Genomic DNA, 17,831 nt, shown 5'->3' on the forward strand with positions numbered 1-17,831 from the left:
CACTTCACCAGTCATCCTTCTCAAGACGCGTCATCTTTTTCGTTTGCCTTTTGGCCATCGCTTAGTATCACGGCCGCGGGCCGACGCCCCGCGGCCTATGGAGACTGCAACGCCGGGCGTCGAGGCTGTCGTTGTTGACTTGCGAGCGCGCATGTTCAAAACCATACGACATAGTTAATCAGTTATCGATTCTGACAGAATCTTGAGCGTTTTAAAACGAACATGGACTAGCCACGTTAACACAAATTTGGGACCCCATCTCATCTTCAATATACGTCCAGGGGTCCTCCATTTCTCTGAAAAAACATGGAGCTGGAGTCTATGTGACAATTATTGGACCACCTACGGCGATCAGGGATGCTGTCGCGTCAGTGAGGGTTACTGTGCTAATCTGGGGCCAACAGCGCGGGTCGGAAGGCATTCCGTGTCGGGAAACGCTGTAATGTGATATATCCTCTAATGGCCTCCAGATTGACCAGAAGATCCCGCCCAGTGTCGCTAGAATGACAGCCAGAATGACATTCGCGATGGGACGGAGCGGCCCTTCGGCCCTTGACCGGAACCGGTAATGTGCCCCTGGTGTTCTACTCAAGGGGCCCCTTGCCCAGAAGGAAATAAGGGTTGCATTATTGTTTAGTGGAGTGGTGGTCTCATTATTGTTCAATAGGGTGGGTCGAAATAACATTTAAAAAACGAGCAAGGCCATTCCATGTTTTCCTGAGAACGCTCATTTTTCAGAATGGCTCGGTGAGCAAAAAAAATTATCACCAGGTTTGAACATGCCCGCCCCCAGCCTCGAGAGCAAGGACAGCCTGGCTTGCAGCTTCCGTAAAACGGAGCGGCTTCGGCCACTGCAAGTGCCACGAGACGGCGGGCGCCGTGTTAATCTGTCTCCTGGACAGATTAATGACTACAGAAACACGAAAAATAGAGATTCTACCTTTACTCTCCCAGTCCCATCGCCAGATTCCAGCACCCCTTCACGGTGATTTAAGGGCCGATCCGTCCTATCTGTAGAACTATATCTGTAGAACCCAGATAAACATTCAGTCCAAAAATCGCACACGTAAAATATGCACCCATACTGCCTTTCAAATTAAAATTTGATGTCCTGGAGCGCTCAGAGGTACTTCTTTCAGAAGGGTCTTCATTTTCATCCGACCGTTGGCCACGACCCAATATTTGCTGCTGGCCACCGCTGCAAGCCCTACGGAGACTGCGACGTCTGGCGTTGAGACCTTTGTTGCTGAGATTTGCGAGTGCGTATGCCCAAAACTACGCCACATAAATCGTCATCAGTTTCGTTCACCGGTGGACCACGGCGAAGAGTTAAACACTGAGCTAACGCTCCGTGAATAATGGAGACTGCCACCCACGCCTGGTGTCGAGGTTTTTGTTGTCAAGATTTGCGAGCGATGTTAAAAAGTCGTGTTACAGTAAATGATATCACCTATCGATTCTAACCGAATGCTGCACATTTCCAGACAAACATGGCTTGGCCATATTAACACACATTGTTGACCACTCGATCTACAATCAAATTTTCTTCTTCAAATTTCAATCAAACATATCGATCTACAATCAACCTTCGCGATGTTCTTAATATCTGTAGAATCTAGATAAACATTCCGACAAAGCTCCTGAATTACCTCCATCTATAAAGAATCCACTACGTCATTGTAAATTACGGGCACCGGTGATTTATTCCATGCGGTCGTTCAACGCCTGGTTTCTGCAATTTATCCACTGCAAAACACAAACACAATTGATCTCACGCTAGTGTCTGGTTTCTGTTCTAGTTACAAGGTAAAAATAGCAATGAAAGGAGGAAAATCACGTCCCTTGTTCACAAACAAGCTATATCCAGGGATTTTTTTTTGGGGGGGTCACCATAAGAGGGCTTTTTGTCAGCCACGCCCCCGCCTACAAACAAAAGCAGATCAAGCTGTCTACATTGAATGATGGGCAGTTGTCCGTGGTCCGTTGGGCCAATTCATATCTAAGGCAGACAGATTCCCGGAGGCTTTTTTCTGGGGTAGTGTGGCGTAAGAGAAGATAATTTGGAAAAAATACTCTTGCAGGTGTCCAGCATATATTTTACACACTAATTAGTAGCAATGCCGATCCAGAAATATGCGACAAAGCAGCCATACGATCAGTTTGCAGTCAGTCACGCGGGAGGCGGCCAGGCCAGGGCAGTGGCCGTCGCCGACGGCGGACAGGAGCAGTGACCGGATAAGAGTTATAGGGCAGAAGGACTTTCATTCTGGGGCTTGATTTTTAAGGGAGAATCTTCAGTTTCATGGTTCTTGTCGCATTGTTCTTGGGAGTTTCAAGCTGCCGAATTTGTTTCCGCCTAAAGTGCTGCGACAAGCCTTTTCTCTTGAGAAGCAGCTAGCGAAGAGAAAGCGCATGTAAAATCTGTCGCACTGTGAGCCTTCGATTCACTTTCAAAGTTCTCACCACTCTATGTCCAGGCTGTATTTTGGCATCTACTGTGTGGAGGCAGATGCCTCCTTAATGACCTAAAAGGCCCACTCGTTCGTACAATTTCGCCCCCCCCCCCCCCCCCCCCCCCAGGAATGACAACGATGAAATGGACGGACAATCTTGGGAAGCTGAATAGCCTGATTTGCCGAATGACATAGATGAGCCGAATAAGCAAGATTGTGCACCTGTGAGAAACAGCTTTAGATGCACATCTAGCACAGCAGCTATAACATATGAATAAAGTTTCATAACAACCTCCATCTCACCCCCCCCCCCCCCCGGCCTTCGGGCTTGCTTTCTAGAAAAAGTTCCTGAAGTACGCCCTCAGCTTGCCCGCCCCCCTACTTTTTGAAACGTACCTACGTCTATGCAAATATGTATGTATTGGCAATGTGCCTCAAATTCTGATAACGGCAATCTCTGCACATGCACACTGAGGCGCGCCTCACGATGTCCGCGCGTTTGTTGTCCCATGCGCAGCTGTTTTTTACCCGTGAAACGCATACCTTGAACACGGGTAGTCTGCACCTGCGCGGACACCGATTGGCCGCCACACAGAGGGCGTTTCCGCATCGAGTCACAGCTGCATGGAACCGTCTGCCATCGTACGCCTATCATGCCATAACGCTGAACGTGTTTAAGACCTCCATACGTGCTGTGGTCTCGACCACGGACCATTGACCTTTGATCTGATCCGGTCATAGTGCGTAGGTAGGCCTGTTTAACTCTCTGACCATTGCCGTATCACTTTATTATGTCTTTTGTGAGTGCTGTTAGATACTGCACCATTCGATCTGTTATATGAAACACAGTCATTTCCTGAAACTGTAAAAGCCACTTTGTGGATGGTTTCCAAAATACTGGTTTGATGCGATACACAAAGGACAACATAGTACGTCGCCTGTCGCCAATGCCTCGCCAGGCACCTGCTAAAGCCAAGACAAGATACAAGTTTCAATGGCTTCGCCACAAGACAACAGTTTTACTACCCATCTTGCCATGCAATGTCAAGCGTTCCGCCAAACATTATGACTTTTGACGAGCGTGTTTCTCGGTGCGAGCCAGCAGCTAGTTTCGCACGACCCCACGGAGTTCCGCTCCCGTGATTCGGTCCGGTATCAGACCGAAGATCCCGCTGCGTCTCTGGGTCTCGAGATGGCGCCCAGCTGCAGGTCCTGTTCTGCCGATCTCTGGGCGTCTCCGAGCTCCGCGCTGCAAGCCCGCTTCAAGCCGTCTTCTGGTGAGCGTCTGACGGTGGTGGGTGGCGCGCTCCGCTCGAGCAGCACGAGGGGCGCGGCCGGTCGGGGGCGCCCCCTGCCTGGTTCAGGCGGACCGTGCTGCCAACAGCGGCTAGCGGGCCCATCCTGGCACGCACCACCCGCAACAGGTATCTGCCGACACACCGTGTGGACAGGTAGACGCGGCGAAAGATAGACACGGACGCTGCGGTGGGTTCCAGGGGGTGCCGCGTTAACGAAGAGGACAAATATCAGCAGGCTGAAAAATTCATTGACTGTACACTGATGTCACTAGAAAATGTCTTCGATATTGCACTACGCCTGACCACTTCTGATTGACGCATTCGTCGTTGTTATTCGGGCTTAAGGGCACGTCGACAGCCGCAGTCGTTTTACGCCCACAACGCACCCGTCGATAACATTATCATCAACATCGCCGTCTTTATGGTCATCTCAGTGTACCAGCTTCATGTTATAACCGTATTCACTGACAAATGCCTGGCTTGCGCGATGCATTATAAATTGATACATACACGAAGCACAACCGTGCATGCGGGTACCTTCCTAAACAACACGGACTTACCGAATGGCGTCCTCGATCATGAAGTCGTATTTGGCCGACACCTCAATCCAAGCGAGGAAGTCGGCTTGCTTCACCACATCCTCTACCTCGCATTGCGTCACCGCTCGGCCCCGCGTGACGTCACACTGCAAAATCCGTATAAAATGCAAGACGCACTAGGTTCAAGCACGCGACTGAGATAGGGATGCTCTTTAAGTCGGGGGCGCTACTTCACATTCGGTGCTTTTTAGGCCATGGGCCAATCTTAATGGCGTTCGGGCTGTTCTGGCTCACTTTTTACCCAACCATAGCTTTGCAATAATTGAAAACGCTGTAAGTACAATGCGACGTTACAGTATTACCTGCTGACAAGTTAGTAAATACTGCGTGACAAGCACGAGACAAAGAGCGAATAACCACGTTTTGGCACATGCGTGTGTGCGGCAAATGCCCGAGTACAGTCTTTCAACACAGATATGACGGATACCAGTTAGAGGTGTTTTGGGTTTTTAGACGAGCGAGATTGTGTCATAGGGGAGAGTGGGCTGAGCTATATCATGTCCAAGCAGCATCAGGGTGATTGATTGCAAATGTTTGCAACGGATGGCCGTCTTGGGTCACTTAGCTGACGCGCAGCAGCTCCCTCTACCTGTCAATGCACCTTCGATCGCATGCCTATGTGTATGCGGTCTTGGGATAAGCGCAACAAACACATTTTTTGCACATCGTTGACAACTATAGTGATCGGTCTGAATGTGTGTTTAACGGCTTGCAGCATAATCAGACCAATCTAAAAGCCATACTGAATAATGGGGAAGTGCACCTGTCGTATACACTGCAAAACATTTGGCATGCGTTTTCCAAGGATTTCGGGGTGGGCCGAACTTTCCTCCAAGGTTTCGGGCGGTACGTGTTGTATCAGCTGTGCATGGGGCATGCTATATCGGGGATATAATTCACCGAAATCATGGAACTGACTGACTTACTGCCAATGATTGACCGACATGATTGCCATTACTTCTGTCACCTAGAAAACAAGTCAAAGGTCCCCATACGTATGCAGACCCAGTATTTCTACATGAGAAACCGAAAGCGAGATGGCGGTGGCCGCAAGACAAACTCTGATAAAAGTGACAAAAAGTACCATGTCGCAATTACGACAAATTACAAAATAGCACTGACGAGCGCATTTTAGTCTGCATGTCGTAACGCATCCAGCTCGCCTGTGATACAACTAGCTTTAGGACGAAATAACATTACAATAGCTTTTCCCACGACATGATACAATTTACCGCCAGGATGCTACAAGTTGTCTGATTTATAAGGAGGCCATTGAAAAGTCAGTCACCAAAAAACGAAGGTGTGCTTCACAAAGTTTTGCCCGCTGAACATGAAGCTGAATGATGTAGCCGTCTACAGATATAACGGTCTTGGTCCTATCCTCACTATTTACAGCAGAAGGGAGTTCAGAATAAAAACTGATCCAACTTTCCCTTCTCTTCCCTGTGTGATCAATGTTACCAAGCCAGTGATGGCAGGCTGCATGTTTAGGTGCCTAAGCGTAAACGAGTGCAGGCCGTGTTTTTTTTTGGAAATTCACGAGAGTAAGACATCAGCGCAATTGAGCATTCTACTCTGCTGAACTTAGCGGGAGTAGGTTAGCTCTCTCTCTCTCTCTCTCTCTCTCTCTCTCTCTCTCTCTCTCTCTCTCTCTCTCTCTCTCTCTCTCTCTCTCTCTCTCTCTCTCTCTCTCTCTCCTCCTCTCTCTCTCTCTCTCTCTCTCTCTCTCTCTCTCTCTCTCTCTCTCTCTCTCTCTCTCTCTCTCTCTCTTCTCTCTCTCTCTCTCTCTCTCTCTCTCTCTCTCTTCTCCTCTCTCTCTCTCTCTCTCTCTCTCTCTCTCTCTCTCTCTCTCTCTCTCTCTCTCTCCCTCTCTCTCTCTCTCTCTCTCTCTTTCTATATATGTATATATATATATATATATATATATATATATATATATATATATATATATATATATGCCTGCGATGCCTGTTAATCGACGAAGTGAATGAACTTAGAAAAGTAACGTTTTTGGTGATGGTGTGGAAAGTATAGCAATATATATATATATATATATATATATATATATATATATATATATATATATATGTGTGTGTGTGTGTGTGTGTGTGTGTGTGTGTGTGTGTGTGTGTAGCTAATGCTTTGGGCGAACACTGAACACAGTAAACTGGGCTTTGTCTAAGTCAGAGATAGCTGATATTGTGTAAGGTGGGCTCCACGCTGCAGATATCTTAAGGTACTAATTTTCAGTAAAATCTGAGACATGGCCGTGTTAAATCAGCCTGCCGGGGCTGCGCTGTATGGGCGACAACGGTTGAATGAGGTAAAGTACATAGCCCATGCTCATACGAAGAGAAATCAAAGTTCCACATCTGTATGGAGCCTTGGACCGAAATAGCACTCTAGAAGATCTTTCAGTGCACTTTAGAGCCCTGACATTCTTAAGACCTAAACCCACTTAGTTTCTGAGCTGCACGCCCGCAAAGATGAGGAGACCTTTTTGTGCAGACTGCCTCAAGGTTACCCAGGCATCCATGGCAGCATAATAACGTCATTCAAATCCCACTGCTCTACTGGCCATGTGGCATCCAAGGTAAAAAAGCAATTGCCAAGTCGTTTATATCTGGTGTTCGCGAACACTGCTTCTAGATATAACGGCCGTCAATTGACCCACATTCACTGCTGTACAAGTTACGATGATATTATCAAACAATGACATGTTGAGGAGCATATTTACTATATACCAATGGTTGAAAGTGTGCTTATTTCATCACATGGGATGTTTGCTACCATATCTTGAAATGCAAAGCATTCCCTTTAATTCGTCGTTCACTGAAAAGTGCGAAGCACAAAAACTGTTAAAAAAAACTGTGCGCGCGAGTTAAAAAGCCATTATTGTGCGCCCCGCATTGTGCAGTTTTGACCGGCTTGGGATGTTTCAGGAAACACAGGCATAATGTGCCCAATGATTCAAGGGTTCTGTGTTTACAGTTTCGATCAACCCACAAGGAAATGTGTGTTTGTCACTTGTTTGTCACACAACTAAAAACAGCACAAAAACCGTGCTCACGCGTCCTGCTTACACGAGTGGTCCATGTGACACAGCCATGTGTCGTATGCACAGCGGCATGCCATGTCACTGTGTCGGACATGCACTTTTCCTGCCCGTTCACATATTTGAAGCCTGCGTTGCCAGTATCTCTGACCGGCATCAGTCCACACGCATGAGGTCGGATACGCTGTTCGGTCTGTGTCGGGCCGCGACCGGACGGCTGGTCACCTTGTTGGCCAGCAGCAGGCTCGGGACGCCGCCGCCGCCGGGCAGACAACACAGCTCGTCGATCCGCCGCTTCCACTGCAGAGCGCTGCGCAGCGACTGCCGCTCGCCCAGGTCGAACACCACCACGCAGCCGTGCGCCTCCTTGTAGAACACCTCGGCCATGCCCTGGAACGACCACTCGGCTGCCGCGCCACGGACGGTGACGTGTTAGTGGAGCGTGCCGCTGCAAGCGCCCGGAGGCGCGTCATCGAGACGGACTGCAGACACTGCTGGCTAGCAGGCGGCTACCCGGTACGAAAAGCCCCGCTCGGGTGGCTGCGCACCGCTGTATCCGACTCTGGCTGTGGAACGGTGCAACAGCTGGTCATTCTGTGACGGCTCACGAATGGGTCGTGTCTTTGTGCGAGCATCCTCGTAGTGGCACGCGTTTTGCGCGTAGTAATATCGTACCATGTGGATGTGATAAGAGCCCACTGGTTTGCGAATACTCACGTGAATTAGGTCGATTTTTGGCGTCATTTTGGAGGAGGCATCGCCGTGTCAGCAGGGTTTTTTTAATAACAAAATTATTGGCGAATCGTCACGTTTGCTGACCGCAAAGAGCTATTCGCTACATTTCAGGGTTTATAATTAACCTATGCATTCACGACACACATTTTTTCATCCACCTGCTCACATGACGTGATTATTTTAGCTCGCGCACCCACCGACACATCCACTGACTTCGTCATCACAAATCATTCATTCATTCACAGACATTCACTCACTTAACCAGCCTCGTACCCATTCACTCACTCGCCTCCCCCCTCACACACACTCGAATCCTTCAGCAGCGCGCGCTGTCCCGACCTACGGCTGAGCTCGGTGATTTGCACGGTGACATCCGCGTCCTCCAGCGACACAGCCGTTTTGGTCGAGCTTCGCACGCCCGCCGTCGGCTCGTGGCACGTGCAGAACGCGTCGCAGACGTAGCGCGCCACAATGGCCGACTTGCCGACGCCCCGGTCGCCGACCACCAGCAGTTTGTATGGAGGGCCGCTCAGCGTCCGAGGCCGAGGGGGCTCACCTGAGGCAGGTCGGGCCCGGCCGGGTTGGCCGTCAAGGTGCTGGTGGCGCCGCGCGAGATGCGACAGGGGTGTTGAGACAAAATGTCGCCGTAAGCTACATATAACTCGCTTTCGAAAAGGCGTAACGTAAGTTATGTTAAACGACAGCGGCTTGGCAGAGCATAGCGGTCCCATGCTCCCGTCAGCTGCATGGTCAGTCTCGGAGACACGGCGGTCGAGTTGAAGCCCGTGCGACCCATCTTACGACGCCGTCGGTCTGCGCGGTGACGAACGCATCTCAAACTGTATCGGTGCTGTTGAGAATGTTTTGTCACAAGTGAGGCTATTCATCCTGCAACGTCAAACGATCCTGCCCTGAATATGGCTGCGCACGAGCATTGTACACCTGATTCATGGACTGTGGACTGCGCCAAAGAGAAGTAATCCGACAAAATAGGGCAAATTAAAAGACAAGCACGGAAAGTAAATACTCCCTGCCTCCAAGCGAAAGTGGTCGATTAAAAACGTATTGCATAACATCCTATATATATATATATATATATATATATATATACATATATATACATATATATATATGTATATATATATATATATATATATATATATATATAATTTCATTTATTCTTAGATGCTTAATAGCTTCAGGTCCCCTTCGGTGCTTGGTAAGTGATTTCATCATGTGTTCAGTCGATCTGTCATGTGACAATGTGGAAACGGAGTGAGTGGAGACAATGTGAGTGGAGACATCAAAGCCAATAAGTCCGATCTGACTCAGAATATCCAAACCTTTCTGTCTCCCAACGTACCAACTGCAGGAAATACTCAATAAGCTCATCCACCGCACGCATTCTTTGAAATCGTAGGCGGACTCTACCGACTCTGTATAAAATTTAAACTGGCAGGTGTCCCTTGGTTGTTTGCACCCTTTACATGAAGACGCCTGTAAAAAAACATCAAGTCTTTCGCCGGTTATGTGTATTCCCATGAGGCCCAACCAGCGTCATAAAGTCCTGTAATCAGATTGTGCAACACAAGAGCACGCTCCAGGAGCCAATATGGCAAGATGTACTGTGGCGATCCTGATTTGTGTGAGCATCTCTGAGATAGCATTACGGCCACGTTCGACCTCAGTAGGCCCGGCACGGTAAACTTAAAAAAAACGGGTTATCACTTGCTGCGTGCCATTTCATTAACGGTTACAAGTCTGGTGACCTTCGAATAAGCCGAGGTCAGGCCACGCGGGTTGTTGCAACAGCTTCTAATCTCAAAAGCTACTAGTCTGGTGTCTAAAAAAGAGAAATCACTCAAACACGCAGAAATACACAAAAAAGGGTTTTGTAAGAGTTTTTCGTCTGTTAACACACACAAACACACACACACACACACACACACACACACACATATATATATATATATATATATATATATATATATATATATATATATATATATATATATGTAGAATGAATTTGAGCCTGATTGAATGAATTTGCGCCTGGTTATGCTTATGGATTTGTGAAAACTCACAAAAACCGCAACAAGGCGCCTTCTTGAACAATTACTAAAAGCCTGCACATTGGAAGTTCCTTTCCGCGGGCCTGATGGCCGAATGTATTGCCAAATTGAGGGTGATGCGATGGGCTCACCTCTAGGACCTCCATTCGCAAATTTCTTTATGGGACAAAGAGAAGCCGACATACTACGAAATGACGACATAAGACCGGACATTTACTGCCGCTATGTAGACGATATTTTTGTGGAAGTTAGGGACATTAACCAACTAGGACATCTCAAAAACACCTTTGAAGAACGATCTGGCTAAAAAAAATTCCCAACAGAGCTATGTGCAAAACGTAATACCCTTCCTTGACGTGGTTGTCGATGGACAAGGACAACAATTCAAAACGACTGTATACCGAAAACAGACTAACAATGGACGGTGCTTAAATGCTGACAGTGAGTGTCCTCGACGCTACAAAATTAGCGTAATAAGGTGCTTCATTAGACGAGCGTTTAAGCACTGCTCTGATTGGACAGGACTACATTCAGAATCGATAAAAATCAGACAGATATTGGTGAACAACGGTTTTTTCAAGTTCTGACGTTGAAAACGAGACACAACGACATTTGACAAGACACTTTGACGGCAAACCAAGGCAAGACATCCAACCAACCGGCAAACTGTATTATCAAAATCAAATGGCATCTGCTTTCAAACAAGACGAAAAAGCCTTACGGGAAATTATCTCTCGACATGTTAAAGGCAAAAACGACCACAAAATAGACATCGCCATTTACTATTGTAATAGGAATATATCAAACTTTCTTGTGAGAAACAGCCCAGACAAACCCGACAAACTAAAATGCACTAATGTAGCGTATCAATTCCAATGGAGCATCGAAGGCTGCAAACTTCGTTCCATACGCTACATTGGTGTGACCACAGCGACACTCTCACGACGCCTGACAATGTACTTACGTGACGGAGCACCCCTGGACCACATACGGCAGGAACACGACATGACATTGACACGACAACAACTGACAGACAGCACTGACATTTTACGGACGTGCAGTGACAGGAGACGCCTTCAAGTTTGGGAAAGAATATTCATTAACGAACTCTCTCTGGCCTTAAACAGACAGACAAATTCTTGCAGAACTCTTGAACTACTAGGTGGTGGGCGGTGAGCACTTCTGATGTGATTGTGGCAGTAGTGTTCCCATTGTGTCTTTGTGGTGTTCCCATCATGAGTGTTTCTTACATGTATGAAAATGAAAATAGGATTCCGTCTTACTCCAATTAGTTATGCTTCATTTATGTTCTCCGTACCAAAAGATATTTTCCAACAGCACAAGTTTTCATCCTTTAAAACTCAAAACTTATTTCTTGTGCAATTTAGTCCTCTCCGACGATGAGATAGGATCTCGAAACGTTAGAATGGAAGGAGTAATGAATATATGAGTAACTTTGTGCGAACCATCTTTAATCTAAACGATGACGCCAAGTCAAAGTCCCGAAAACTAGAACGATGCATCAAAAAGCTCGTCAATGCTGAGTCAGCAGATATTTTTGATCCAACATGTATCAAAGAAAGTATTCTGCCAAAATATTCATATATATATATATATATATATATATATATATATATATATATATATATATATATACCATATATATATATATATATATATATATATGTGTGTATATATATATATGTATATATGTATATATATACATATATATATATATAGATATATAGATATATAGATAGATATATATATATATATATGTATATATAAATATGTATATATATATATATATATGTGTATATATATATATATATATATATATATATATATATATATATATATATATATATGTGTGTGTGTGTGTGTGTGTGTGTGTGTGTGTGTGTGTGTGTGTGTGTGTGTGTGTGTGTGGTGTGTGTGTGTGTGTGTGTGTGTGTGTGTGTGTGTGTGTGTGTGTGTGTGTGTGTGTGTGTGTTTCGCCCTGCATTACACTTTTCAGTCCCACATACTAAATTTGTGAACAGCAGGTTGCTATGATTACCTTCAAATGAGCAATGATTGCGCAGTTATAGCGAACATTACAGTCATCTCCTGCTTTAAAAGCCACAGGTCATGTTGAAAGTCTCGTCGTTCGACTTGCAGCGTGCGATTTCATGAGCTGTTGTGGACGTGGTGAACCCAGGTCACCAGGGCAGCGGTGCTCAGGGCGGGTTACCATGGGACGTTTCAGAACTGCCTCGATTGCAAGATCTTCCGGCCTGCCGAATTTTGAGGGGTCGCCTTTGAGCTAGTGGGTAATCGGTGTGGCCCATGCATATGTCCCAAAAGCTTTATATTATTTGCTGCAACGTAGGACCAACTGGTACGATTTTACGAAGCCTTCGTCATAACACGTGCAACACAAAGATTGTGTTACTTACAATTTAAGCAGCTGCTGAGAAAGAGACTCTTCTGTGGGAGACGGCTGCAATGTCGCCTCACCGTTGCCTTTTCATTGAATTGTCGCTTTCAGTAAGGCGACCTGATGACATGTCACATTCCCTCAAGGGATTTATCATTTTTCCCCCAAGGGAGCAGAAAAGGTGTTATAAGGAGTTTCCAGTATACAGTTTTACTACAAACGTACTGAGATGCCGTTTTCATCATTCCACTATGACAGAGTTGGGCACATGAAGCACGGGAGCGGATCTAGCCTGGAGTTTTTTGTGGGGGGGGGGGGGGGGTCAACCGTTGGTCGCCAGCTAGCTGGTGTGGGATCCGAGGTTCAGCGCATGACACCTTTCGCGATTACCTAGTAGGGACACCATTCAAAATCGAAAAAAGCACCGAAATGCTTTTGAATCTTGCACAGAAGTTAAAACAAAACAGTCAAAGCAGTTAAAGTTAAAACAGACGGTAAGTAGACGAAACTTTTATGAAGTTCTGGGAATGTTTTTTGGGTGTGCCAAAACATACTCCCAGAGGTTTTAGGGGGCCATGGCCCCGTGCCCCCCCCCCCCCCCCCAGGATCCGCCTATGATCAAGCAACAACAACAAAAATCAACACCCATAGTGCACAAACGTAAGGACGCAGAGGCATGCAGCTCATTTGGAACTCTACCCCCACCAAACAAGGTACAGAACTATCCTTGGCCATTTGACCTCGACCTGACCTGACCTGCCCGCCGGTGCGGACCTGGCGCGCCGGGAATGGCGGCTGCCTCCTGAGGCGTGGTGGGCGTGTCCAGCTCCAGCGAGCCGGACAGCTCGTCGCGCCAGGTGGCGCTGAGCGGCCGCTCTTTGGGGCTGATGGGCGCCGGCTGGCAGGGGGCGCCGCCCACCGACGGCAGGAACACCAGCCGGAGCCGCGTCCGCTCGCCCATGGTCCGGTGCCGCGGCCGGCCGGCCACCCGTCCGCTGGCCAGGTGAGGGCGGCTTCAGCGAGCACCCCTTTCCGACGGAGGGCACGACGGCGTCCGACTCTGTGCGGTGAGCCCAGAGTCGGACCGGGCTCCGACTCCGCCGCCGCTGCCCCCGCGCCTATGATGCACTAGTCCTGCTCAAAGGCTGGGATTAATCCTGACGGTGCCAGTAGCGGCTGCCCCGGAACGCAATTCAACGGAGCTGAAGAGGTTGAATTGGCTCCCCGGGCGTTTCGTTGATCGATGTGAGTGGCGACACGTCGGGAGTTGGCCCACCGAACACTCCCCAGAACGTCTCCCCGCTTCGAACGAAGAAAATACAGCGCCGCGCCAAGGCTCAAATACTGGAAATATTACCCCTTTTGCGCTTTGCTTTCCATCGCAACGCTATGGACTAAGCCGCCATCATAACGACCTTATGTTACTTAGTCCTTCGCGTCACTTTTGGAGCAATGGCCAACTCGCGGTTCGATCATGAGAAGTCACCCAACTGCTACCACACTGTCATTAGCCCGCGCTGTCGTCACCACTTCGTCCCTGGCCGCAACACGCACACCGGACCCGGCTGGTGCCGGTCGTCCTCACACACACTTCGCACACCGCAGCACCTGCCAGGCCCCGGCAACGGCAACGGTCCGGGAGACCCGCTCGGCGACGCCGCGCTGCGCTGCTGACCACGTGGCCGGAGCGTGTGTTGTGACGCGCGGCTGTGGACCACGCCTGGCAGCTGGTGTACGGCTTCACCTCCCGGACCCGGCCCGTGTGGGGTTTCTGTGGTGTTCGTTTTTGCGACAGGTATAGCAGACGGCCTACCGCAAACCGCGCTTCAACCAGGAGGGTACGTGGTCAACGGTCCAAGGCAGAGGTCTTCCACGAGCGACCAGCTCACGCCGCGTGCTGATGTGCCCCAACGCCCTGCTCAGACCACGAGCCGCAACGGGCATCCCTTAGCTTACAGGGCATCTATGGCGACTTGTTGATGTCAGTAGCATCAGGCGTGGGACTATGCTGAATTAGTCAGTGTTATGTACGAAAAAGTGCTAGTATAGGTAGCGCTACTGGTGCAGATTTTGTCATTTGTGAAGCTCAGGAGCTGTGTGTCGAGCGAGCGTTTTCCATCGGCAACCAATCTCGTCATAAATATCCCCAAAATCCAACCGAAAATTGGAGTCTGTTTCATCTGCTGTTTGGGAGGACCGGCTGTAAAATGGCAGCGCGCATGAGCCCAGTTACAGGAGGGGGGGGGGGGGGGGACACTCTGCCAATCGTATATGGTAACTACTGATGCCTGAATAAAGGTCTATGCGTCATAATTGTGTGACAACGCCAGCACTGACCGAGCACTGACCGGAGAGCGTGCAGCCCACATAATGCCGAAGCAAACACTGACCTTGAGTCATAGCTGTTCAGTGCTGCGGAAATTATCGAGTTACTCGTGAAATAATTGACAGTGTTAGGAAAAGTTGCCGTATTATAGTATGGGCTGCTGCTATATCGAGAATATTTACGTTGCTTTTTCAACGGTAAGCCTACGTTTGCAAATGCATGCGGCCCCATTCACCATTCTATTGAGTGTCGTTCTTAAGGGAGCGTCACGCCTAAGGGAAGCGCAGAAGTCACAGGCCGTTGACCCCTTTTGATCCCTTTTATCCGTCAGGATGATATCACACTGGACCGCAAAAATGCGGATTCATATACAAACGAGCATGCGATAATGAAAGAATGGGCATATCTGGTTCCGTGACGTGTCGCTGTCGCGAAGACAAACAAAACTGCTGACGTAAAAGGTTCTGATTGATGCAAAGGTCACGTATGTGGAAATGACTTCGCTTCATTGTATCACAGAGCCAAGATCCAGCCGACGTGGAAGCGGTAGCGCATGCGGACGACGTGGAGGCCATCTGCCAGCAAGCAACCCGATGCTTCCAGCGCCCGTCCTGAACAAAGCCGAAAGTGACGATGGAGTCAACCAGTAGGACGAGGACAAGCTCCATGGCAGTGATGGCAAGAGAAACGAAAATGACCACTGCGGCGACGAGCTGGACGGGGTTAACACCGAGCACGAGGTGCTGGCCTTCGTTGCCGGGTCCGTCACGACCAAGTACAAACACCTCGACCCGAGCATAGGAATATCAAACCGAAAGGCGCCGCCATCTGTGTGCGAGACAGCTGGATGCGCACGATCAGTCGGGGTGGTCTGATGGTACCGTCGCCGGCCTGGATGAGCATTTTCAAGGCTTTCGAGGCTGTGTTCCTGCTACAATGGGCCTGCTGATTCCATGATTGATGATTCCAGCTGCTAATGGAAAAATGCTCCGTGTCGAACAAGAGGATCGCATGGCAGTAGGTGACGCGCGTTCATCTGCGCTTTGGGTTGCTTTAAGGGAGCATCCCTCCTGTTTTGTAATTTTCGCCTATTGTTTCATCAGACGCGTGCGGTTTGATCAGCAATGTCAGGTTTCTCGAAATAGTTTTGAATAGCTCAGAATTTCGATTTGAAGTGGCCGACGCCGCGGGAGAAATCTCATTTGACTTCCTGTTCACCTCTGCTTAAGCAATTAAGTTTATTTACTTCGTTTTTACCATGCACAGTCTGAAATGTCTGCAACACGCTAATGTGTCAAAATGTTTGAGTAATCAATGCTACGAAAGCTTGAAAAGCTCGTTTAAACAAGGAGATATGCCAACAGTTCAACCCAGTTCAGCTCAGTTCAGTTTACTGCGGTTTCATAAAATGGCATGGATGGGTGCGGACATGGATACTCGGTAAATTTGTGTGGTGCCGCATGTTCCGTAAATGGATATGCAGTAACGAGTGAGAACATCACGAGTCCTCCCACCACTTGCCGCAGAACACAGCGCGGAGCGAGGCGGCTGGTGTGGATGAGACCAACGAATGTACCAGCACACTTAGCTGTCAGTTGGTCAATGTGTCGTTGAAAGGTGAGGTTTTTGTCAATTGTTAGACCAGATTCTTGATAGCTCTGGCTTCAGTCCCCATCGATGTCTAATTTGGATCGTAATTTTGAGAACATCACGAAGCATAGAATTGTTCCAAGTGGCAGAAATTTATTTTTCGCCGCATTAACTTTCATTTTATTCTGGTTATACCAGTTAACAAATTCTGTGAGAGCGCTTCCCAAACGAGAAAAGAGCTGCTCTTTACAGCCACAAACAAGCAGTTGGGTATCGGCGGCAGACTGAGCCACTGTAGAGCTGCCGGTACGCAGGTTCATTTCGTTCGAGAATATGGAAAACATTTAACATCTCAGGCCTCTACCTCGACAGGCTCCGGTTGTGTTTGGCTGTGGCTCTTAGAGGTTCACTTCCGTCCCTCCGAGCTATTCTGACCTGTTGAGTGTGTCTTTTAAGATGGTTATGTAGCCAATGGCTGTCCACGCCGTGCATATTTAGTTTGCTGAGTAATTTTCTATGATCGATGACGTCAAAACATTTCGAACAATCCAAGTACACTAAAAGAGCAATTTTACCAGTCCATGGCACGATACATACGGCCAGTCACTAGCGTGAGAGCAGTCTCAGTTGAATGATGACGTCGGTATCCGTGCTTGGAGGACGAAAACAAATGTTTATTTTCGAAATAAACGCTTACCTGGTGATGCACGTGTTGTTCACCCCTTTAAGTCACAGCGGGCGGAATGGAAATTGGTCGCCAGTTCGACGCATTGGCTAAATTCCCTCCTTCCGGTATTGGTGTTACAAGGGCATGCTTCCAACCCGCTGGTACCGCTCGTGTGACCAGGCTTGCACTGACGACGTCCAGCAACACGTAGCACAGGCCCACTAAAAATCGTTGCAACATACATACATTTACTCCATCGGTTCCGGTCGACTTGGATGGCTTCATAGATCCTATTTGTATTGCACAAAATCATCATAAGTTACGGGGCCATTTCGCACGGCGCATGCAGACACGCGACGGAGCCTGAGACACATCACGTCGCGGCAGTGGTAGGCTAGCAGCTGTGTTCGGATCTACACATAATACAGAAATAGGAGTTGATGGCAGCAGCTGTGGTCTGCTGCGTTGACTGGTCTTTTCTTGGTTCCGATGATAGGCCGCAGTACCTGCCGTGCGGCTGGGGCCGCCTTCGTTGAGCTTACGCTGAAGCTGTTCACGGTGGTCCCAACGTATCGCAGCGCGGCTGCCTCGGCTCAGCTGACGGCGGAGGGCCCGCC

The 17,831-nt window shown here is 48.4% G+C and overlaps 1 protein-coding gene across 1 annotated transcript; it reads right to left on the reverse strand.

Annotated features, from left to right (window-relative positions):
• Positions 1 to 7,561: 7,561 nt before the first annotated feature.
• On the reverse strand, positions 7,562 to 15,031 carry LOC119107349 (ras-related protein Rab-7L1). Its single transcript, XM_037230775.1, has 4 exons — positions 14,969 to 15,031; positions 13,406 to 13,529; positions 8,484 to 8,696; positions 7,562 to 7,812 (listed from the first exon to the last, which is right to left on the reverse strand). Exons 1-4 carry the CDS (start codon positions 15,029 to 15,031, stop codon positions 7,562 to 7,564), a joined length of 651 nt encoding a protein of 216 aa, XP_037086670.1.
• Between the last annotated feature and the right edge of the window lie 2,800 nt (positions 15,032 to 17,831).

This window comes from Pollicipes pollicipes, unplaced genomic scaffold (genome assembly GCF_011947565.3).
Source record: "Pollicipes pollicipes isolate AB1234 unplaced genomic scaffold, Ppol_2.1 Scaffold_6686;HRSCAF=7923_pilon_pilon_pilon, whole genome shotgun sequence".
NCBI classification, from domain to species: domain Eukaryota; kingdom Metazoa; phylum Arthropoda; class Thecostraca; order Pollicipedomorpha; family Pollicipedidae; genus Pollicipes; species Pollicipes pollicipes.

What these genes read in the sequence shown, in the direction of transcription:
- LOC119107349 (XM_037230775.1), bottom strand. Translation starts at nt 15,031, where the DNA reads ATGACTCAAGGTCAGTGTTTGCTTCGGCATTATGTGGGCTGCACGCTC. An exon ending in CGCCATTCCCGGCGCGCCAG is followed by an intron (nt 8,697 to 13,405) that starts GTCCGCACCGGC and finishes GACCTGCCTCAG; the next exon opens with GTGAGCCCCCTCGGCCTCGG. An exon ending in GCAAATCACCGAGCTCAGCC is followed by an intron (nt 7,813 to 8,483) that starts GTAGGTCGGGAC and finishes GTGGCGCGGCAG; the next exon opens with CCGAGTGGTCGTTCCAGGGC.